This window comes from Spinacia oleracea, chromosome 5 (assembly GCF_020520425.1).
Source record: "Spinacia oleracea cultivar Varoflay chromosome 5, BTI_SOV_V1, whole genome shotgun sequence".
Taxonomy (NCBI): domain Eukaryota; kingdom Viridiplantae; phylum Streptophyta; class Magnoliopsida; order Caryophyllales; family Amaranthaceae; genus Spinacia; species Spinacia oleracea.
Window position 1 is genome coordinate 59,019,631 of NC_079491.1, and position 24,035 is coordinate 59,043,665.

The following is a 24,035-nucleotide window of genomic DNA, read 5'->3' on the forward strand; positions in this document are numbered from 1 at the left end:
AGGGAGACTTGGGGATCAAGGTAAAATCGGAAGGAAAAGGATATCAATCAGTTCTGAAATGACGAGTAAGGTTGAGCTATTTGTGGTGAAACATCTTAGTGAAGTCCATCCATATGTGGCTGAGCACATGGACTTTCTTAGAGAGAAATATCCTTCAAAAAATGGTCCTCAACTGATAAAAGAGCATAATCGTTCGTTCCTAGCATGGTTCAAGAGTCGAGTGATGGATCAATTGTCCGACAAGCCTAATGATGTATCTGACACGTTGAGATGGTTGGCATATGGTCCTAAATGTCAAGGCATCTATTATGAGAAGTACGACATCAATGGCTATTCTTTTTACATGAAGCGACAAGATGACAAAACGACGATGCAAAATAGTGGGTTACTGTAATAGGTTTGTCTTCGGAATACGCTAGTGCGAGAGATAGAACATTTGTAGATAAGAAGAACTCTTACTACGGAGTCATTGAAGAAATATTAGAGTTGGAATATAAGGAATTTAATATTCCTCTATCCCGGTAAGTGGGTTGATATTAGTCGCGGTGTCAAAGAAGATGAACATGGGTACCTGACACTTGTAAACTTTAGTCGAGTTGGGCATCTTGAAGATCCGTTCATATTAGCATCACAGGTAAAACAAATCTTTTACGTGGTTGACCCTGCCGATCGTAGTTGGTCAGTTGTTCTTGAAGGCAAAAGAAGAATACTTGGCATTGAGGATGTAGATGATGAAGAAGAATATGATGAGCAGTTTAATGAGACTCCACCTTCCTCATGGCATATTCCTCAAATAATTGATGATGTTAACATGAGTTTTAGTCGTCGAGATCATGATAAAGAATTTTATGTTGCAAAAGAGAAAGAGTGAGATAGGTTGTTCTTTTTTTAGAGTAACGGGTTGTTTGCTTATTTGATCAGTGAATAATGAGCTGCTGGTAGGAGATTACTTAAATTACATTTGTTATATTATTTGTCCGTAAATAAAATACTTACATTTGCTAGTAATTTCCAAGTTCGTATTTTTTTTGTCACTGATTGTTGCCTATTAACTTGGCCTCAAAAATCAAATTGGTCAGTTTAAGAATTTTCTGATGGCAGCTTGTTATATTTTAAGTTAAATCATGGAAACTCTCTCTTAATAGAAATCTTGGATGCACTCCAAGTACTGTAGAAGGGGGAATGAACTGCTAAATATTTGAGTACCAATGATGTAGGAGAGGGGGGGGTCTGCAGCAGAAGAATATAGTTATGAACCCTCTCAAACAATAATTTTAGACGTACAACAGTAGATACATCCCGTTCATGCTTTATTACGGTAGCAGAAGGAGCTGGAAGTCTGGAATTGAGCATGAGATGGGAGGAAAGGACAATTTAGGAGGTGAGTGAATTAAATTGGTAGGCATCAAATTTCGTTCAGTGATAGGATACGCTGGCGCAGGGGTTTAAGTCATTGGAAGAGGAGAAGAAATAGCAGGGAAGGAAGATGCAGTGCAACGGCAGCAAGGGAGACACCAGAAGCTCTTGGTGCTGAAATGGTGATGATTGGGTATGGGAGGAGAGGGAATTGGAATGGGAACAGTAGGGGTTGGAGAAGCAATACTGTGAGGGGGTCGAAAAAGCGCGAGGCTAATGCGTGACCTCGTCCCTCGTGGGTGTGACGATTCTTTTTTATTCAATCAAGTGTAATTGGATTTGCTGTGAGTATACACCCAATTGACTAGTAATATAGGAGTCGCCATTCAGTTTTTAACGACAATGAGAAAAACTGACAAAACCCAGTTATCGTGACATAAAGGGAGTGCAATTATGTTTGACCACGACGGCCGTAGGTTCCCTTGTGATCCCTGGTGTGGGGATCTCTCAATATACACCCGCAAGGTAGAGATTGAGGGTTCGGGGGACTGTAACTACCGAGAGGAGTACTTCGCTCGTCGATAACTCCAGAGGCAGGATATCCTTACTAGCTCAGCATAAATAATTGAAGGGACATGCGTTAACTATTAAACTAATCTGAATTGATTTTAGCAATATGCAGCATATAATACTAATTCGATCGTGATTATCTGATTTAAATAACATTAAGGGACCTAGCATGATAATCCAATTTCCCAAAAATATTATATTTGTTAGGCGTGATAGAACAATCAGATTTAGTTAGTTTAACAGTTCATAAAAAGGGCGAGGAAAGCAATTAAATCATCGAGAAGGGGCACATTACGACGCACCCTTGAGAGGTGCGTCACGGTTCTCAGAAAACTAACCACTTTGACTTTGCTATTTCTCCTTTTTATTTAACGAATCTCAATTATGGGACAGGATACGTTCTGTTCGATTTATGGATCGATTGCGACAGAACGCGTGAACAATTTCGCAGCGAGAGGCTTAGGCTAAGGGGTTTAGAGTCAATACTCAGAATATGATTATGTGTTGTTGTTGTGTGTTCCTTCACGTCGAATTTAGGGGTTTATTTATAGGAAAAAGTGGCGTAGAAAGATAGTTTATCAGGAATTTGAATACGAAACGGATTAAGAAAAGAATCCGTCCCAGGTACTTTCGGCGCCCAGCTCTGGGCGCTGGAATTTTCGGCGCCCAGGGCTGGGCGTTGAAAATAGGGTCTGGCAGAATTCTTTGGTCAGATTCGGATTCCTGAAATCCGTAGAGTTTGAGATTAATTCGAGTCTTTTAGCGCGTATCAATTTTATGACGGAATGCGTCGGGGCCCGTTACGAACTCTAGGCTCGTTAGAATCTTAATTAATACGTAACTCTTATTTCTGAATCCTATTAGGAATAGGATTCTCGCAGTTTTCTATCTCATTTAGGATTTATGTTGGAATGTAACACCTAATTCTGACAGGTTTCTATCCTTTATGATTTGCCACTTTTAGAAGCTACCTTTTACGGCAGTTACTATTTTTAGCAGGTTTCCCTAAATAGCAGGTTTCGGGTGAAATGAAATGGGGAATCGAGATTCGTTTATTTTATAGGAGACGCGTTGTCAAGTGGAGTTTTTACGTGTTCATCATCGAACCTTTCCCTTTCGGGAATGGGGACAAAAGTAGGTGTCTACAGTTAGCCCCCACTTTGACTGAGTCTTGGAGTAAGACGATGGTTAAAGTTTTAGACGGAGTGCGTCGCACAAGCCATGGTGTATGTGACCTGTTTTGCGAGAGTCTCACGAGCCCCCGAGTGATAACATTTGACTTAAGGGTCATCACTTGAAGTGTCGACATATCCCTCATGTGTCATTGGTATTTGTCAACTGATAGTATAGAAACTTTTTTACTTTGTCATTGGAAGGATCTAAAGGTGCGTAGAAACTCCCTCACTTTGTTATTGGGAGTAGCTACAGCGTTTTTCGAAATCAAAGCTATAAAGTGTAATTGGGCCTGGCCAAGCCCAATCACGAGGTAAAACGTTTTTAAAGATTCTCATTTTCAGGGCTAGCTAAACGAGAAAACCCCCTTGTTTTTATAGGACGTAAAACGAAGGAAAATCCAGCACCCTTGTTTTTATAGGGCGTAAAACGAAGGAAAATCCAGCAAAAGTTATCGCTGCAGCGACTAAGGACCTGCGCGGTTAGTGACGCAGACCCCGCCGGCTGAAGATGGCGAGCCTGTCCGCTGAGGGTGGACGCCCCGTCCGATAGAAGTGGACGAATCTGTTTTGATGTTTTGAAAATAAGGACCTACGCGGTTTGTGACGTAGACCCCGCCGGCTGAAGATGGCGAACCTGTCCGCTGAGGGTGGACGCCCCGTCCGATAGAAGTGGACGAATCTATTTTGAAATTTATTTTGCTTTTTTGAAAATAAGGACCTACGTGGTTTGCGCCGTAGACCCCGCCGGCTGAAGATGGCGAGCCTGTTTGTGTTTTGAAGATCTCATTTTTTGAAAACTGAGGACCTGCGCGGCTAGTGACGCAGACCCCGCCCGCTGAAGGCGGGCGAGCCCTGTCCGCTAAGGGTGGACGCCCCGCTCGCTGGAGGTGAGCGAACCTGAATTCGTCTTTTGATTTGGGATTCGCGTGCCGCGGTCTTGCCTGATTGAGGTGGACAAATCCCTATTTTTTATTTTTTCTTGTGATTTCTCTTGAGAATTTCTTTTCATTCATTCTTGCAGGAGAGAATTCTTTCGAGGGATGCCCGGATTTAGTTGCAACCTGAATGTGGGTTGACAACGTGCTTAGACGGACCATTGTCTTGTGGTCATCTTCTTTCATGGTTTTGAGCTAGTCTTTATGGCTCAATTTTGCCACTACTTGGGTCTTTGATTAGGGGACTACGTATAGGTATCAACGACGACCTTTCTCTTGAGGTTGTAAACCGGTTTTATTTTTTTGAGGTTATCCAAACACGGGACTTCGTACAGCGTAGTCTGGGAATATTGTTTTTAACTTTGCATAATATATTTTCTTTCGAGCCCCCAAGCACTCGTGCTTGACGGTCATATTTTGTCAAAGAGGTTCCTACGCATCTTGTAATGTCTTTGATCGTGTTTGGGATCGTGCTCGTAAGTGCGAGCGATCTTTGTAGTGGTGTGCTACTTTGACAAAGTCGTAAGGTGCGACTTTCAGCAATTTTCAAGTCGAATGAGTATGGCAGGGCCCACTAGAAGTTAGGGCCTTTTTGAGCCTGGGTACATTTTCGGCGCCCAGGCCTGGGCGTTGAAATAATTCACGCTTAGGTGGGGCGTTGAAAGTGTTGTTTGGGCTGGTCTTTTGATGACATAGTTGGCCTTTTGTTCATTCGTTTATTTCACTTGGAAGTTCTATGTATTGTATTCTCTTTTGTTTTTTCTTTATTTTTAGAACGTGATGATTTCCTTAAGAAGCCGTAGCCGGTTGGTGGACTACGGTGCTTGTCGCTTTGGGGCGATCATTTTAAGGAACTGTTGCTCTTAAGGCGTACAGTTATTGCAATAGTTGGGCGAGTCTATATGGCCTGAGGAACATACCTTGAGGTGTAAGACTTTGATCGCTCTTATATTTTTTGAACGTGTTCGTGAATGATGATATGTATGTGCGAACGAGCGTTCATAGAATGGCCGTTGTGTGCGGTCCATTAATCAGATTGCTTGAATTGTTTCTTTTTTTTTGAGCAACGACTGATTTTGAATAGTTTGCTTAGAAGCTTGATAGGGTTCAGGCCCATTCATGAAGTGGGCTCAAACATCGTGCCCTTTCGATTGTTCAAACATTTGCTTCGAGATTTTTTTATTTTGTTATGGTTGTTTCGTAGCTTGGAGCCCCCAAGTATGCATGTTGGGATGCTTCCTTTTGGCGTACGATTTTGTAGGTTCTTTCGAGAAAGATGCCTTGGGGTTTCGCTCGTGTAGGTGCGAGCTATCCCTTCCGTGGTAGGTAATGTTTTGCTACCTTTAATCCTTAATGTAGAAGTCGTGTGGCTTGCATTTTGAATTTGGGCGATAAGTAGTCTTTGCCTCTTTTACACATGCTCTTTGGTCGTGCCTACGTTAGTGCAATATGCCTTACTCTTCTTTTAGACTTGTACTGTGGGATTATGGTGCAACGCAGGCTTGTGTGGCCTAACGGCGTGTCTTAGAACATTCCTCCAAGTGTTGGGATATTATTATTTGGAGTACTTCATCGTGCTGAATCGTTCAGGTACTCGAACAAGTGTAGCACCTTCTGCGTGGGTTTGCACGGCTTATTACTTCGTTCGATGCGATGATTCATAGGTGTTTCTTTCTTATTTTTGTATCTGGGCAAAACTTGGCTAGCAGAAAGATTCAGCGCCCAGGCTGGGGCGTTAAAGATATCGGCGCCCAGCTCTGGGCGTTGAAAATGATTTCTGGGTATATTTTGACAGTTCTTATCCTCGGTTTTTTTCTTTCGCTTTTGCTTTGGAACGAGGTAGACTGTGTAACGGGCGCTTATAGGGCGAGCGTTAAGTGCAGTAGTTTGATCGGAGTTTTGGTGACTCACGATTTTCAGTTACCCTTTGTTAGTGTGGTGACTTTATATATTCTAAGTAGTGCTTAGAATTTGGGAGGGGTTGTAGCCATTCTAAGGTTCGTCTTGCACGATTAAAGCTTAGGATTGAGCCCCTATGACATATGTATAGCATTAGCGTCGAGAATTTGCGATAAAATCGTCATTTCGAGCATTTTTAGAGTGTTTTTCTCAAGCCCCCAATTGTAGCTACGGGATTGGCTTGGTGCTATAATGCTTTGCATACGTCTTTATGCATTCATGGTGACAGGGATCATGAATAGTTTGAACCAGGCTTGTTTAGTGCGAGGTACGTTCGAGTAGTGACCTGCTACTTCTCTTGTAAATGTCGTATTGTGCGACATTGCCATGGTCAAGGTAGTCACATGTTGAAGTGTGCCTTGACTAAAACCTAGGTGCCTTTCTTTACCCATAATCGTATTTAGAAATCTTTTTTTTTTGACTCACTTGCAACATCGAGATAAACGCATACTTAGCTTAAACCAACGACACTTTATTATGTTCGAAGAAGTCTTTGAAAATTATTTAAAATCCGAGTCCTACTATGTACAACCCGAGGTGTCCTAGGTAAGTTGACTTATAGAAAGGTTCGTACAGGATTATATGAGTGAATCAAAATACTGTTACGATTTTTGGAATGCTGTCTAAGGATTTGCTGGAAGCCAGGGTGCAGGTGTCAAGATATTACTTGTGCCCGTTTGGCATATGCTTTTAGGCTTTTCGGGCCATCTTTTCCAGAATTGCGGGAATATAAACCGTTTTCAAATTGACTTAGATTTACTTGGTGTATGTCTGCACAAAAGGTCAAGGTATACTTAGTTCTTTCCCTAGCCCTTTCATTTTAATTTTTTAGCCCCCATTTGCTATTATGTCTTCCCATTAACGATGTTTTCAGATTTCCATTTTAGATGCCCGTGTCATATGTCTGAGTAGGGTGAGCCTTGGTTAGGTGCCAAGTCCTATTGACAATGTCTGATTTATTTTTCAAAGGGGATTAGCAATCATTCGAATTACCATGAACGGGTGCCCTGAGTTCGAAGGAACGATGGGGTGATGCCGTAGAACAATCCTCTTCATTGCAAGCTTACTGCCTTTAGTACTTGTTGGCGACTATGATTGTGTCTAGTGGTGAAAGAAGCTCTTTAAGCGAACGACTATGTCTAGTGGTGAAAGAAAGTCTTTAAGTGAGTTAGTTCGCTTTAGGGAGGGTCAAGTCGAGTACTTTAGAGGTCATGGACGCTTGTGCTAGCCCCCATTCAATTGAGGCAAAGCGATCTTTTTGAGTCTTGGCTAAGTGCCGAGGAGTGTGAGTGCTCCTTCTGGCAAGGGTAAGTGCCCTTATTATTTTTTGATGTGTGCTCATTAATTTTGGCATTTTGATGACTTGGATTCTTCCTTTGACTTAAATTTTTCTTTCGACTTGGATTGCAAGTAATTAAATTTCAATAAGGGACTTCTATTATTTATTCTTGTTTTTCAATAGGCTTTAATATTTTTGCAAATTGGTTGGACCGAATCATGGATTGCCTACGTATCCGCCTTAAATAGATTTAATTTGGAATCAGGTCTTGCGTAGTTCTTAGCCTAGAAAATGGTTTCATAGAATGCCGATTTTAAACAAGTATGTTCTGAGGTGGAAACATATTATTTGAAACGGTAGAATAAGTGAAGTTTATTATTATTTAAATCTGCTGCCTTGCCGTAAGCCAAAAAATTTGTTTTATATTTTTGAGTACATGTATTTTCTTTTCATGTGTTTTTTTTTTTTTGGTACGTATACCTGAATACGTGTTGTACCCCTCCAAGTGTTCGTTATTTTTCCGTGCATGTGCGGATAAAAATGACGAGCACTTCTGGACAAATTTTTCAGCAAGCAGAGAGATTCGGCGTTCACATTTTTTTTTTTTTTTGCACTTTTCATTTGTTTCCTTTTTTTTGTTTGTGACTCAAGACGGCTTGAAAGATGGGTTGAATGAGATAGGAGAATTTGTATAGGTGTTGGTCAAGCATGAGGATTATATCTGCTAGGGCTCACAATTTGCAGCTTCGTGCTAGTGTCACGAGTTTACATCAACCAAGGCCAATGAGCAGCATGGGGACGGCTCAAGGGTATATCAACAGGATGTATCCACACAAGTTATACGGTCATTATGCTAATGGTGGTATAAGAGCAGGTTTTGGGCTTTGGAAATAATGGGTATGACGCACGTGTCAATGGCCGTGCGTGGTTTGCGGTTGACAACAAGTTCAAGAACAAGAGTCGAGGTAATGGTTTCTTGGGTTATGGCAATGAGAACATGGATGGGTTAGATGAGCTGAACAGGGACCCCAGAGCGAATGCGTCTAAGAGCATAAGGATTGGAAAGGGTAGACATCGTAGAATTTTATGATTTGGATTGGTTGACTCAATTCTTTTCCTTCGTTTACTTGGGTAGGTTTCGCACTTTGGGAGGTACGGGCTAAGTATTTCATGGCTCTTTTTCGCTCTCCCTTTTCTCTTTCTCTTTTTTTTTAAGCATATCGTGGCTTGCTCTTTTCGCTTTCCCTTTTCTCTTTCTATTTTTTTCTTTTTGCATGGGATTTCTCCCCAATATAAATCCTTCAATTTTTTTTATTTGGGCTAAAAGGTAGATGGTTATGGTCTTTGAGTCACGAGGCGAGACTGAGTGAGCCTCGTTTGGTAGGCCTATAGTGGACCTTTAATTTTCGTAGGCCTAGGGTGGACCTTTAAATTATCTTACTTTGCAAGCGTATTTAGTCGTTTCTTAAAATGTGCAAATAGCGTAGATTCAAAATGTTGTTTTTACCTTATTGAAATTTAACGAAAGAATTACATCGAAAATAATTTTTTACAGTTTCCGGGATTTAATTGGAAGTTGTGATTTAGACTCAAACTTTCATTAATTTTCTGATTATAACCCGTGTAGGAATACAAGGAGGTGGCCTAGACTCAAAATAATGACGTGGCGTAAGCCTATAATACTTGACCAAGCAACTCTCAGACTTAGGCTAATTGGACCATAACTTTCGTTGGTTGACACTTTAGATTTTAACCCTTGGGTGTTCATTTGTCATGCGCCATTTTGTTTAATGTTGGCAAGGTAGTTAATTGGGGAGATCGAATTTTTATTTTTGCAAGACTAGAATAATTAGTGCGGCTTCTCTCTTAGTGTGTATTGCTTTATTCCAATGGTAGCCTTATGGCATGCCGATTTGGGTATTTTCATGGTTGGTCATGTTGCATTCATGGAAAATCTTTTAGTCCGTACTTAGTAGTATTTCAAGGAGCGAGTGACTCGAGAGGACTATGATAGTCGTGACCCAATGTGATTATAAGCCTTGAGGCCATTAATTTTTTGCCAATGGTATTGATACCTTAGGTTCACTTTGGGAGTTGTGCGACTATGGGGGAATGATTTTCAAAATGTGACTGTTTCCATTTTGCAAATACTATAATATATTCTTTTTATTGGTGAGAGAGTATTGAGGTCGTGGATTCCTAGCAAGGGATGACAATTACATATGGGTGCTCATTGATTTAAATGTTAGGAAGGGAGACTTAATATGGTTTAACCTTTTAGCTTGCAGAACGACACCAAGTATTAGGACCGATTCTATGGATAAGACAACTAAGACTTAGGATTTAGATTGTACTTCGGCATAACCTAGTCTAGACTCGGATTTATTTATTTTCTATTTGAACATTTATTTTTTCTTGAAGACTTTATTTGAACATTATTTTTTTGAATACTTCGCCCATGTGACATTCATAATTCTTAGCATGTTCGGTTTTTAGTGCCGAGCATTGTCGTCGTAGGAGGCCTGACAACGACGCAAAGAGTTATTTTATTTTTTTACAAGTCGCTTTTAGAATCGAGTGCCTTTTCATACGCCCTCGCAGCAATTTTTTCGAAAAGTTTTTTTTTGCTACGTATATTTTTTATGCACGGGCACCGAGGCTGCTGTGCCTGACCAAAAGGCCAGGCAGCAACTTCAGCGCCCAGAAGTGGGCGTGAGAAATTTCGGCGCCCAGCCAGGGGCGTTGAAAATGCGTCCCTGGCTGGTTCTCGCTTTCTGTTTGCGTCTACTTTTGTTTATGCGACTTCGATTTTGCGTGCTTGCCTAATAACGTCCTTACGCGTTGTGCAGCGTTTGTGGGATTCGTTACAGGCCATCCCGAGCGTCGCTTATTTTTGTGGCGATCGTTCGGGTTTGTGGAACACGTATTTTGGTATAACTCTTTGGCCAATTGGTTTATGAATGTTTGGGTAATTTTTTTAAGGTCGTTGGTTTTCTAACATTGTTTGTCTAGCATTATTCGTACGCACAATCATAACATAGTCACATAGTTCGCTACACATAACTACATTACAAACATGGATATGAAAATTAAATATGTCACGTAGTTTATGATAGGCTTCTATGGGTAGTATTTGCGCCTGGCTTGGTACCGCTTCTATCGTAGATCCAACACATGCCCCGGTCGAGGTAGTGTCTTCAATAGACGAATTTCGCCCAAGAGGCCAACCCGCAAGTGCAAGCCAAGGGGGCATGCAGGCGAGAGGGACCTAATGAGCGAGCGATTGGGTTCGGGATAGGTGTACTACCTGCACAAGTACCGAGTGGGCAACATGCGCGGCGTATGCACCCCCCTATTGGCGAAAAAAGGTATCCTTAGTCCCAACTCCCGAGGGAGCCGAGATTCGTTATGCGGTTCTGCCCGTTCACATTAATATGCTGATTTTCAGGTCGTCCCAACTTGATGGGGAAATAAACGCGGGGTAGGATCGTTTCACCCTTCGGCTATTTTGATTACCTACAAGCACGAGTATTTCCTTCACTATCCCCAGTGGAGTCGCCACTGTGAGGGGGTCGGAAAAGTGCGAGGCTAATGCGTGACCTCGTCCCTCGTGGGTGTGACGATTCTTTTTTATTCAATCAAGTGTAATTGGATTTGCTGTGAGTATACACCCAATTGACTAGTAATATAGGAGTCGCCATTCAGTTTTTAACGACAATGAGAAAAACTGAAAAAACCCGGTTATCGTGACATAAAGGGAGTGCAATTATGTTTGACCACGACGGCCGTAGGTTCCCTTGTGATCCCTGGTGTGGGGATCTCTCAATATACACCCGCAAGGTAGAGATTGAGGGTTCGGGGGACTGTAACTACCGAGAGGAGTACTTCTCTCGTCGATAACTCCAGAGGCAGGATATCCTTACTAGCTCAGCATAAATAATTGAAGGGACATGCGTTAACTATTAAACTAATCTGAATTGATTTTAGCAATATGCAGCATATAATACTAATTCGATCGTGATTATCTGATTTAAATAACATTAAGGGACCTAGCATGATAATCCAATTTCCCAAAAATATTATATTTGTTAGGCGTGATAGAACAATCAGATTTAGTTAGTTTAACAGTTCATAAAAAGGGCGAGGAAAGCAATTAAATCATCGAGAAGGGGCACATTACGACGCACCCTTGAGAGGTGCGTCACGGTTCTCAGAAAACTAACCACTTTGACTTTGCTATTTCTCCTTTTTATTTAACGAATCTCAATTATGGGACAGGATACGTTCTGTTCGATTTATGGATCGATTGCGACAGAACGCGTGAACAATTTCGCAGCGAGAGGCTTAGGCTAAGGGGTTTAGAGTCAATACTCAGAATATGATTATGTGTTGTTGTTGTGTGTTCCTTCACGTCGAATTTAGGGGTCTATTTATAGGAAAAAGTGGCGTAGAAATATAGTTTTTCAGGAATTTGAATACGAAACGGATTAGGAAAAGAATCCGTCCCAGGTACTTTCGGCGCCCAGCTCTGGGCGCTGGAATTTTCGGCGCCCAGGGCTGGGCGTTGAAAATAGGGTCTGGCAGAATTCTTTGGTCAGATTCGGATTCCTGAAATCCGTAGAGTTTGAGATTAATTCGAGTCTTTTAGCGCGTATCAATTTTATGACGGAATGCGTCTGGGCCCGTTACGAACTCTAGGCTCGTTAGGATCTTAATTAATACGTAACTCTTATTTCTGAATCCTATTAGGAATAGGATTCTCGCAGTTTTCTATCTCAATTAGGATTTATGTTGGAATGCAACACCTAATTCTGACAGGTTTCTATTCTTTATGATTTGCCACTTTTAGAAGCTACCTTTTACGGCAGTTACTATTTTTAGCAGGTTTCCATAAATAGCAGGTTTCGGGTGAAATGAAATGGGGAATCGAAATTCGTTTATTTTATAGGAGACGCGTTGTCAAGTGGAGTTTTTACGTCTTCATCATCGAACCTTTCCCTTTCGGGAATGGGGACAAAAGTAGGTGTCTACAAATACGTGTGACAGATGGTGGGGCGGAGGGTTTGGACAATATAGATAAGAGCCGGAGGAAGGGGAGAAAAATTTTGAGCCATATGAAAATGTTTGATGAATTAGAGAAAAATTAGTAGCACCGGGCCTAAATGTGGGTAAGGGTATGTACTCTAGATTGGTTGAACACCAGGTTGTGGTTGAGGAGCCTACACCAGGGTGGCTAAATGTACCCATGGATGAAACTTCAGTTGGTTTGCCATGTCGAAAGTTAAATGTTTAATTATGAAAACCTAGAATAAACAAAATTGCATATAGCAATTTGGAATAGTATCCATAAGATTAGCCTCATACATTTACAGTATATCGTCAATTCACCATCACTTTAACATATAGTTGTGTTATTCAATATTTTATGTTCTTCAGCTTCTTCTCATTGATATGTTGCATGATTACGAAACTCATTCCTAAACTTCACGTTGTTAGTGGAATTTAATTTGGTGCCATGAAATCTTTCATACAAAGTCTATAAAATGTACGTAGTAGTATTTATTTCACATACTCTTTTTCTATTTCATTTGTTCCTATTTCTTCTAATGTGTTGATGCTGGATTGATTTTCTGATATCATAAAGTACATACAGTTCTGAACTATTTAGTTATGATCTGACCAGTTCAGTTCTGATCAGTTCTAATCTGAAATGAAATGTTCATAACTGATCAGATCAGAACTAATCAGAACTGAATTGTTCAGTTCTAATCAGTTCTGAACTAATTTGTTATGATCTGATCAGTTCAAAACTAATTAGTTTTGATCTGATCTAATCAGTTCAGAACTAATTAGTTCTGATCTGATCAGTTCAGTTCAGAACTAATTAGTTCTGATCTGATCAGTTCTTTAAGTTCAGATTAGAACTGATCAGATCAGAACTAATTAATTCAGAACTGATCAGAACTGAATTGTTATGTTCTGGTTAGCTATGATCTGATCACTTCAGTTCTGATCAGTTCAGTTTGTTCTGTTCAGAACTGATTAGATCAAAACTAATCAGTGATTAGTTCTTGATTAGTTCAGTCTTTTCTTTTCAGAACTGATCAATTTTGTTATAATTAGTTCAGTTCTTGGCAAATGTGAGATGTGAACTCGTGAAGAAGTCTTAATGATGGCATGATAATATGGCATATAGCTGCTTCTGTTCTTAAACTGACTCGGGATGAATCATCACTGCAGGGTGAACCGGAAAGCAGACTGCACTTAAGGCAACAACAAGAACCTCAATCCCGATAATGTGAAGGTGAGAGTTGATGAAATTAATCCCGCGTATAAACAAACTTCAGTCCCCATGCCTTCTTAATATATAAAGAAACTTGGACAAGCTCATGGTACTTTCACTCATCGGCCAAAGCATTTGGTTTCGCTTGCAAATGATGAGGTAACATATCATTATGCATTCAAAGCTGACTCAAAAATATTCTATCATGCATGTATGTTCACTAATATGTATATGGTTATTTGGAATTCATAACTCAGATAAACGAGCCTACAAGCAAAGAGCCTAAAGGGAAAAAGGCTACGAGCAAAGAGCCTAAAGGGAAAGAGGCTACAAGGAAAGAGCCTAAAGGAAAAGAGATAGTGGTTGGAAGTGGACGCGAGACAAAAAGGGTCCAACACTAAACCAAAGAAACATTTTCTTGCCAATTATAACTTGCCAAATTTGAGTGCTAGGTGCAATTTATTGAAAACTATTGTGTCTAAATTAAAAGAAGGGGAGGATATTAAGTTGCAAGATAGTAAAAGGGCATTCAATTTGGAAAACGACCGTGAAATTACTATCACCGTTGAAGACATCGATCAACTTCTCTCATGAGCATGGCTCAATATATTAATATTGCAAGTTTTTATGATGTAAGTTACCAAAATTAATTTTCTCTCCTTAAATTTTATTTTTTCAAATATCTTAACGTTATTAAGCTATATAGGGCTTTATATGAGTTGTGTGATGAAGATGATAAACTCGCCAATGCTTTTGGATTCATGTGTCCGGAGATGCTCTCGAAAACCATGTTGTATAGTGATACAGATCGTATTCTAGTATACATGACGAAATCCATGGAAACACTCAGTTCTAAGTCATTCATATTATGTACATACTTCGAAAAGTACGAAAATCTGTGCATGAATAACATGGAACTAGCGCACATAATTTGCGCCGTGAACATGGAAGCCATGCAATTCCGTGCGCCACTTCCATGTCTACCATGCAAAGTCTGTGCGCCATTCCCATGTCATTCATGCAAAGTCCGTGCGCGGGAAGTTTATCTGAAATTCAATTTTTTTATTATTTTTTTATTTTTTAACGTAAAGTTATTCGAAGTTAGAATATAATTTGTTAATTGTGGTGTGGTGGTGCCGGCGTCAGTGAAGGAGGTAAAGGGGGGAGGGATGACTGAAGGGGATGTCGGCCTGGTAGGGATGACCGAAGGGGTGGTGGTGTGTGTAAATGTCGGCGTACGACGTTGGTGGTGGGTGGTAGGGATGAGCGAAGGGGTGGTGGTGGTGGTGGTGAAATACAGAGATGGGTGAAGGGAAGAGATGGGTGGTGAAAAAGGAGGAGGGGTGAAATGAATTTAAAGGGCAAAAATATACTTTCACACAAAAAATTGGGGCGATTTTAACGAAATAGGGCGACGATTAAAAATCCCCATTTTTTTTTATCATTCACTGATTTGAATCTAACTATAACCATATTAACATCCTTAACCACAACCTCTAACTACAACCTCTAACTACCATGCCTTACTTTCTACATTAATACATTACCATTTCCCTTGTTCTTAAGAATTTATATCTCCCCATTAATTTGCACTTTTTCATCGTGATAATTCATCCCATCTTTATCTACAATTTCAATTTGTCATCTGGGTTTTCTCGTCTCCCCTTCATTTGCGCAATAAATTTAAACAAAATCATACCCAGAAAAAAATTAAAATTAATTTGAAGGTAGAAATTGTATTTCACGAAGCTATGATGAAGATGAAGCAATTTAATTTAATTATTTCTAGAAAAATTATACCGACGCTTTTTTACTCCACCGCTTCTTTCAACCGGGAAGCATCAGTATCATTGGTTCAAGGAGCTTCAAGAGGCATTGGTCTTGAATTTGTATGTAATTTCCTTACTTTATTTGATACTTAAAATGCAACTTCCTGAATTTTCCTGCCTTTTAATCATGTTTGTGAATTTTAGGAGCTCTAGGAGGGTTTCAATTTGTTATTTGTTTTATTGAATTATGTGATTGTTGAACAAATTACAAATGGGGGCGGATAATTCAAATCTGACATGTATTGTACACAGACAGACCCTACTATATCAGTGTTAATCACTCGGTAAGACCGTAAGACTTCATTGGTAAATTGTTCTCCAAAAAAAAAAAAAAAACCTCATTGGTGAATTACTGAATTCTATGGTTGTTGCTATTTCTGTTAAGTCATCGAGGGATCCTACTACATGTACACCTAGTGTACAAGGCATCATGTTTTCTATTGGTTGAAATGACATATTTATTGTCTTTCATTCTCATTTTTTAGTGTTTTTGATGATGTGTCAACAAATTAATGGTGTTATACAAGAGAATCTTGTACACTAGGGTCTACATGTAGCCTTTTCCGTCATTGAGGTGGTACCAATGAGGCAATGACAGGGATCAAATCCTGTGTACATGATTGCTTTCACGGTTACATATACACCGGAAAAGAATCTATTTGTTGAATACTAATACGAAAGTTTCTAGTGAATTCCTGATACTGTTGCGAGTTAGTGCATTTTTCTTAATGAATATTTAACTAGTGTTAAGGAGATTCTTGTGTTGATTGAGTGGTGTATCTAACTAGCTTTGTCCTGTTTCTGTAAAATCTGAAGGTTTTGAGAAATTTACCCTGTTTTGTGTACGATACATGTAGCAATATCCTGATCTGAGAAGTCAGAAGAAGATAATGAAACTGACTTCCACCATTCAAGAGCAAGCCTTGCTAGGCAACTGAAAATGAATGTTTAAGCTCTGAAAGAAACTAGATGAGTAAGATACTAGTGTAATAGACTAATTAAGAGCACTGGTAAATTGACCACACTACTTTCAGCCCTAAAGATTCCAGACTTCCCAGATATCATCATCATATGAACTAGTTTGCGGTGAAGAAAGCAAGGAAGTCTAACAACAAAATCCAAGAGAAACAAAAGGAATATTATTTACTGGTTCACTCTCTCATGATGAAACTACTTTATGACTCAATTAAACTTCAAAGTGTCACAGACTACAAAGTTTTAGTATTTTGATATCTTGTAGAAATTCAATCCAAATCCTCAATGTGCTTCCCTAAAATATTTTTGCTATTACTGTTACAGTGTTACCATCTGTATTCTTATTTTTCTTCTTTGTATGCATAACTATAAATTTTAGTTTGCAGATTCCTCTATGGTGTGATGGATTTGCTTATAATTCACATTGTATTGCCTCACTTCACTGGTCCCATGATTGACTTTACAGGTAAAACAGCTCCTGGTTAGGGATAAGAAAGGGCATGTTCTTGCTACATGTCGGAATCCAGATCAATCTACTGGACTGCTGGAGCTAAAAAACCAATTTTCTGATCGACTTAACCTTCTGAAGATCGACGTGACTGATGAAAATACCATTGAGGTTTGAATTGCCTGCTAGTTAATATTTCCTGAAGCTCCCCTTCCCCAGCCTCTCCATGGTTGTCAGCATTAGTCAGCCTTTCTCAAATTTGAGCACCTTTTTATGTAATACTTGTGTCAAGTTTTGGAGTTACTTTTTAAAATTGCCTCCAATGACCTAAACCATTTTGGCTGTCCATAATTAACAATCAGTAATACGAAGTTGACACTTGGCACTATGATGAAAACAGCACAAAGTTTCCCACTTTGTAAACCCAATGACCGAACATCACAAAAGTTACCCTTATCTACATCCAAGAACAATCTTGAGGCTTGACATAATGCCATACCATCTGATAATTGCCATGCGCCCATGCTGCTAGGTGTAGGAACTAGGAAGTAGCCAACTTTGTGCTGATTTTATATTTCAAGTTTGTGTCACTGATTGTAGATGGTTCAAAGTTCATGTTATTGGAGGTGATATTCCTGTTTTTTTGCTTAATATTTTTTTTCCGAATCATTAGATGCATGTCATTTGCTTCCTTCTGCGAGTTCTATACTTCTATCTGAGGTGTTACTTTAGGAAGCTGATGACTTGAATTTTACTATTTTACTTTGTAAAGGCTGATAACTGAATCTGATATGGTTTGTTTTGATAAGATGGATGGACATAATGAACTTCATTTCAGATTTTTATTCTCTTATTAAAAGTGGAAGTATTACTCTTTGCTTCATTGTGTAGAAATAGAACCTGACATAATTAGTCCCTTCCCATTTTGAGGTTCTACCGCTGTTTATTGTTTAGATTTGGTGAAAATGACATTTATAGCTGGTGCTAATTGAAATGGAAAAATACTCATTGATAATAATTCAGGCGGCCACGACTTCTGTGAGAGAAACATATGGTTATCTGAATCTCCTCGTCAATACATCTGGAATTCTGTCTATACCTAATTTGTTACATCCAGGTATTCCTTATACACTTATACTGCATTTTGAATTGAATGATAATGTAGGAATTTGAGAGCATGAATTAGCAAAAGAAAGTGTTTTTACTGGTTTCATTCCCAATGTAGAAACGACATTGGCTAAAGTACAGAAGTCTGCCTTGATGCTTACATATGAGGTTAATGCTGTGGGTCCTCTGCTAATGATCAAGGTATACATTCCATTTATAATGTGGGACAATAAACACTTTTCACATATTTACACTCTTTTCTTTTGTATTTCCCAACAAGAACTTCCAACACTATGTAATTCTCGTATAGCTGCAACTGTTGCTAGTTATCCCTGGTTAGGGGAAGGGATGTTTACTTTTGGATTTCCCCCTGCCTCTAGCAGAATCCAATATGTGGATTTTATTATGTTCTATTCCTTTACCTGTATTTACCTATCATCTGAACTTAGTTAGTGCAAACCAAGCCAGCAATTCAAGAAGATATTTCTACTTCTATTTAACAAGAATACGGAGTATAATTTTGGTAACGTTGGACTTTTGGTTTCCTACCATTGAGACTAGGTTGATACCAATGCGGCAATTGTTTAATTCCAATACAAAATACATGTTTTATGTATAGTCTCTGTTGAATTTGACCGAATAAAAAAAAAATCTGTGTTGAATTACTGTACCCTCCATTTTGTGCTCTCTGTTGACACGAGTGTAAGATCTTGCTCTTTTGTAAAACAAACAATTGCTTAAAGTCTGCTTGTACTCCATTTTTGTTCAGCACATGTGGCCCCTATTAAAGGAGGGAGGGGGAAAAGGGACTATGAGGGACGCTGCAGTTGTAGCAAATTTGAGTGCCAGAGTTGGATCTATTGGTGACAATAACCTAGGGGGGTGGCATTCATATCGAGCTTCAAAGACAGCATTAAATCAGTGTAAGTATTATTTTATTTTATTTTATTTTATTTTGAAGAGTAAGAATTTATGGTGATTGAGAACTTTTTTGCTTGCGGGCTGAATAAGACAACTAATTTCAGGCATCAGATTTTATTAGAGCTTGTGACTGCATTCTGTTAATCTTCATATAAACATATACACATACATAAAGAATTATTTAGTTTACCTCTTGTATCAGTGTGTAGAAAATTATCGTAAGCCAAAATTGCCCTGCTAGAATACCATGGAGAAAGAAATGGAGCAGAAATTTCTTAACAGGAAGAGAGTGTTTACAAAGTACTTGACACCTCTTTCGTTTAGCTTCTCTTAGCAAGTGATACTATAATTTGATATGCAAGTGATACTATAACAGGAAGAGAGTGTTCTCCTATGAGAGACTAGATTCTTTCCGAAAAAACACAGCTCAATTTTGTGCTCAAAATTATTTCAACTGTCCAATATAAGCAAAGTACATCAGATATTTGCTAAAATGACAACAATTATCTGCTTATCCTCACTAAAACGAAACCTAGTTCTTGTCATCTTTACTGTTCATGTTATCTTTCCCTGCTGAGAACAGGAACAATGTTATCTATCCTTTTCATAATGACCTGGTGATGTGATTTATACTAGAAATTCGTTTTCTTGCTCTTGTGGAACATTTATTATCTCTAGATATTTATTTTTCTGAAGGTTTGTTATTTCAAAGGCTGAAAATTAACATACATAATTGTTGTTTTAAAACCAAGGCAATATAAATTAGTGTATGAAAAAAACACTAGGATTGGACCTTTGCCAAAGTGCAGTCGTTTATTCTTTTTCCTCATCAAACCATTGGTTCTGTTCACAGTAATATGCCTTTGCTTCTTGCAACTGCAGTGACAAAAACAGTTTCGGTGGAATTGGCTCGTAAAAAGGATCCAGTTATTTGCCTTTTGTTGCATCCTGGCACAGTTGACACGGATTTGTCTCGGCCTTTTCAGAGAAATGTCCCTCAAGATAAACTTTTCACCAGAGAGTTTTCTGTAAGCAAGCTTTTGAGCATCATTGATGGTGCCAAGATTCATGACAATGGCAAGTTTTTCGCTTGGGATGGTCAAGAAATTCCTTGGTGATGTTATCGTCTTGGGTTTCATTGACAATTCTAGTGATCTGCTTGCCGTTTTCATCTTGATAGAGATTCAAGTGGTTCACCACTGATTTTTATTCATTCTGAACTCTTTAGCGTTACAAATAGTTCTGATAACTGATGACAGATGATTTTTTTTGTCATTTCATTTATGTATACTCTGTATTATAGTACTGCTGTCAAAAAATACTGAATGTATTAGTGGAATTTTTCTGATGTCAAAAATATTATGCTCCTCAACATGAGCTTTTCTAACATTATCCTGTATGATATTGCTGTCAAGATCATGTAATATTAATCATCCATATCAGATGTGACATGAGAAGCTATAGTTTTGACCCAAAAATTTACAAATAGGTAAACTTCCTTAATAATACAGCCTAAGTATATGATAGCAACTTAATTTATCAAAATGTCTCCTGTGAATTCCACAAAGAAACCGAAAAAAAATACAAAAACAAACATGAAGATCTCTTGAATTTCTCAGACAGAACACCTTGCTTCAATCAACAGGAGGTCTGTTGTCATAAGATTCTCTTGCTTCTAATAAACTTGGGCAGTATCTCTGGGAAAGAACTTCAACTTGCTCGATGAAAGTTTTGGTACCATACTCACCAATATGGCGTGTCATTTGATTCCAACGCTTACGGCAAACATCACCAGACCTATGTTCCAGAAGATTATCCCAATCCACATCGTCTTCACAAGCTTCATCAAGATCAACAAGTGCAATCAACATCCTATAATCATCAACATTAGCCCACTTTCCTTCAGCTATCATAGGAGATGTTAATGAATTGTACCATTTCATACAACAAAGAGCATTACTTCGAGTTGTGAGCTGATCACTAATTGCCTCCCAACATATGTTATCTCGTAGCTGTAAATGCTTTCATGCTCAAATCCATGTTGACAAGATTAAATAAATTCTGGTACTCATCTTGGGACCAGTTTCCCTTCTTACTATTGGGCAACCTTATCCTCCGCCATGCATCTTTTACGTGAAATCGATGTTTACCAAGTTCAACACTCAATGTTTTCCAATCTGGACCGTGCTTTTCATGGAATTTCTTGACTAGTTCGACCTCTTCTTCGGTCCATTTAGGATCCTCACTTCGTTGAAAAAGTATATGAGCCCGGTAGTAGACAGACACATAAGGTCTGCAAGGCAAACATTCCCCAATTTCTTTCCAACAGCCTCTTAATTCTCGGTGCAACCTAGAGTTCATGACCATTTCTACACCCTCTTCCCCCAGCTGCCGGTCTTCTATGAACTTATATACAGCATTTTGGATGATCTCATCTTCCTCTTTGGAGAATCGCTTACCTTGTATTAATCCATTATCGACATTTGTCTTCTCCTCACTTCCATCTTCTACCTTTTTCTTCTCCTCACTTCTATCTACAACCTTTTTCTTCTTCCCCTTGCTTGACACATCAGAAAGGGGGAAAACTTCAACATTCTCAGAAAACTTTACTTTTTTTTTATTTCTTGTGGTTGTTGGTATTTTCAGAAGGCTTAGTACTTTCATTCCTCACGTTGTTCTCAAATGAACCAGCATTTGCATCCCCTTCAGTATTACACCCCTGAGATCTTTCCTTCTTTTTACTGCCTTTATCCCTACATTTTTCATTGTCGTCGACAGACGCCCTACAGATACTCTTCCCAAGTTCTTTATCTAAAACACCAGCTCCCGGATCATCCTTATTTTTCCTTTTTGTCTTCTTGTCTTTCACAGGGTGGACTTTTTCAATTACCTCATCGTGCAATTGATATTCAATCAAATTAGTATCACGAATACTTCCTTTGATATTCATGATTTCTGAAGCAACAGCAAATTCAGCATCTTTGCATTTTTCTGATTTACTCTTCTTCTTTTTCACCCGCTCATTGCTACCATTGCGTCCAAGTTGACTGTCTTCACCACTATTGGCTGCATTCACATGGTTGTTTTCCAAAAGTTCTTTACTCAAATATCCATCTCCTAGAGTCCTTTACATGCTTTTGCTTCTTGTTCTCTGTAACCTTATGGTCAATCTGTTTGTCAACAAAACTAGCATCACCAACATTTTCATTGGACTTATTTGTACCTTCTGATTTTGTTTTCTTCTTCATCTTCACATGCCCTTCTTCTCTAGAAGGCACCTCTCCTCCCTTTAGCATCTCAATATCATTAGCAACTCCAGTACTAGATTGCAAAACACTATCCTCTTTACGATCCATAGTATCTATTTCATTTTTCTTAACACGGTTTTCCTCCTTTCTACTCCTACCTAATTTACTAACTTCCCGGTCTGAATACTCCTCATTTACAGTCTCAACTGACGCTTCTGAAACCTTAGAAGCCTCTCCCCTATCTCCAGACTTACCCTTCTTCATTTTCCCCTTACTTTTGTAATCATCTCCAAGTGTATCTACATCTACTCCGCTCACCTTCTTTCTCTTCTCCTTCCTGGAACTTCTATATGTATCTGCACGAAAGTCTACATCCGGAACTCCCCTAGGAGTATCACCTAAAACCTGCATTTTCATCTTCTTATTCGGACGACTTTCATCAGCTAATTGTACACTACCGTCTTCTCCTCCTAAATCACTGCTCTTCCTTTTCTTATGTTTCTTCTCCCCACCAGTAGAGACATCCCCTTCATCACTCATATTAGTCAGTTCAGCAACAGTCTCCTATAAAGATATCAAGATCTGGGGAAACAAAAACAGTAAAACACAATACATAAGGTAAGCACAAAAAATAATTCTTTGAATGCCCATCACACATAGTTGCACTAAGACTATCAGATTCAAAGTTCAAACATAGAGACAGTATGGAAACTAGAAAAGCAGAAGTCACATTCATAAGCCCTTCGTTGATAATATTTGTCATAATGCCTTAATACTTGATAATTATTAAAAGTGCTAAACAACTATTTATAGTAGTTGAATCAATCCCACCTTCTCCCCATTTCTCAATCTATGTGAGGGGTATATGTCATTCTTATCTCCTGACATTGGAGTATATTCGGAAGATAATCGGATTTCAAACATTAGCATATTAATCCACACAATTACAACTATATGCATTGTATCATTACTCATTAACAGTAAAAACGAATCTTAAACTAAGACAATTGATCAAACACTTTGCAGTCAGGGCATCAACAGGAAAATGCAAAATCTAATGAATGAACAACTCTCCATTTAATAAACAGTGGTTACATTTACATAATTACACCAATACTTTTCTATTGATTCCAAAAAATCAAACCGTCAATGATTAATAAGAAATTCAAAACTTGAACCTAACCTGGTGAATTTTCAGACACATAATTAGCTCGATTGAATATATTTGCAAAAGGTAATTGCAAATAAGATAATTAGTTTATAGATTTTATGGGTCCACAAGAATTCAACAAGAGAGAAAAGAGGGTATTGCCACGCATATTTTACGACCGCCGACTTACGACCTCTAACCGCGCAGAGAGGAGAAGAGAGGAGAAGAGAGGAGATGAGAGTGATGGAAGGTTAGGGTTTGGTCTTTGGGATTTGACAGGCAATCTGTTCATTACTGAGTACTTCGTTATGTTTCCCGGTTCCCCCTTCCGTTTTCTTTTTTTTTTCTTTTTTTTTTCTTTTGTTTTCTACGAAGTATTTTTTATTACTTTTATAATGCATCACTTGCATACAAGTACACAATTTTTAATCTAACTAGCAATTTGGCCCGTGCAATGCACCAGAGCAATTTATAAAGTGTTAAATAACTTACATTGCTCGACATACAACCATTTTTAGGTATTATGGAATTTTAAATTATTTATGTAAATGCATAAATTTTGTTTATTGTAAGATATAAATATATAAATAAATAACATTTAAGGTTATTACTAAATTAATCTAAATAATATTTAGAGAAAACAATCAACAACCGTGATAATATACTGTACAATATAATTAATATCTATGATAAAACAACCGATGATTAAAATAATCATAATAAACATTGACGAAATTTGAGATTTGGCCATAGAAAATTAAAGAAGATACACACGACACATAACATAAAACACGCACACA

General features: G+C 38.6%; 2 protein-coding genes across 2 annotated transcripts; one reads left to right on the forward strand and one right to left on the reverse strand.

Moving 5' to 3' along the window:
- Positions 1–15,042: 15,042 nt before the first annotated feature.
- On the forward strand, positions 15,043–20,226 carry LOC110789774 (uncharacterized). Its single transcript, XM_021994476.2, has 6 exons — positions 15,043–15,446; positions 16,828–16,980; positions 17,833–17,926; positions 18,035–18,117; positions 18,686–18,839; positions 19,720–20,226. Exons 1-6 carry the CDS (start codon positions 15,309–15,311, stop codon positions 19,953–19,955), a joined length of 858 nt encoding a protein of 285 aa, XP_021850168.1. The 5' UTR covers positions 15,043–15,308; the 3' UTR covers positions 19,956–20,226.
- Positions 20,227–20,287: 61 nt separating this feature from the next.
- LOC110789764 (DNA-binding protein REB1-like) lies at positions 20,288–23,527 on the reverse strand. Its single transcript, XM_056829680.1, is given in 6 exon segments — positions 20,288–20,853; positions 20,855–21,348; positions 21,379–21,456; positions 21,458–21,903; positions 22,061–22,649; positions 23,426–23,527. Coding segments are annotated over 6 exon segments (2,091 nt in total). The 3' UTR covers positions 20,288–20,471.
- Between the last annotated feature and the right edge of the window lie 508 nt (positions 23,528–24,035).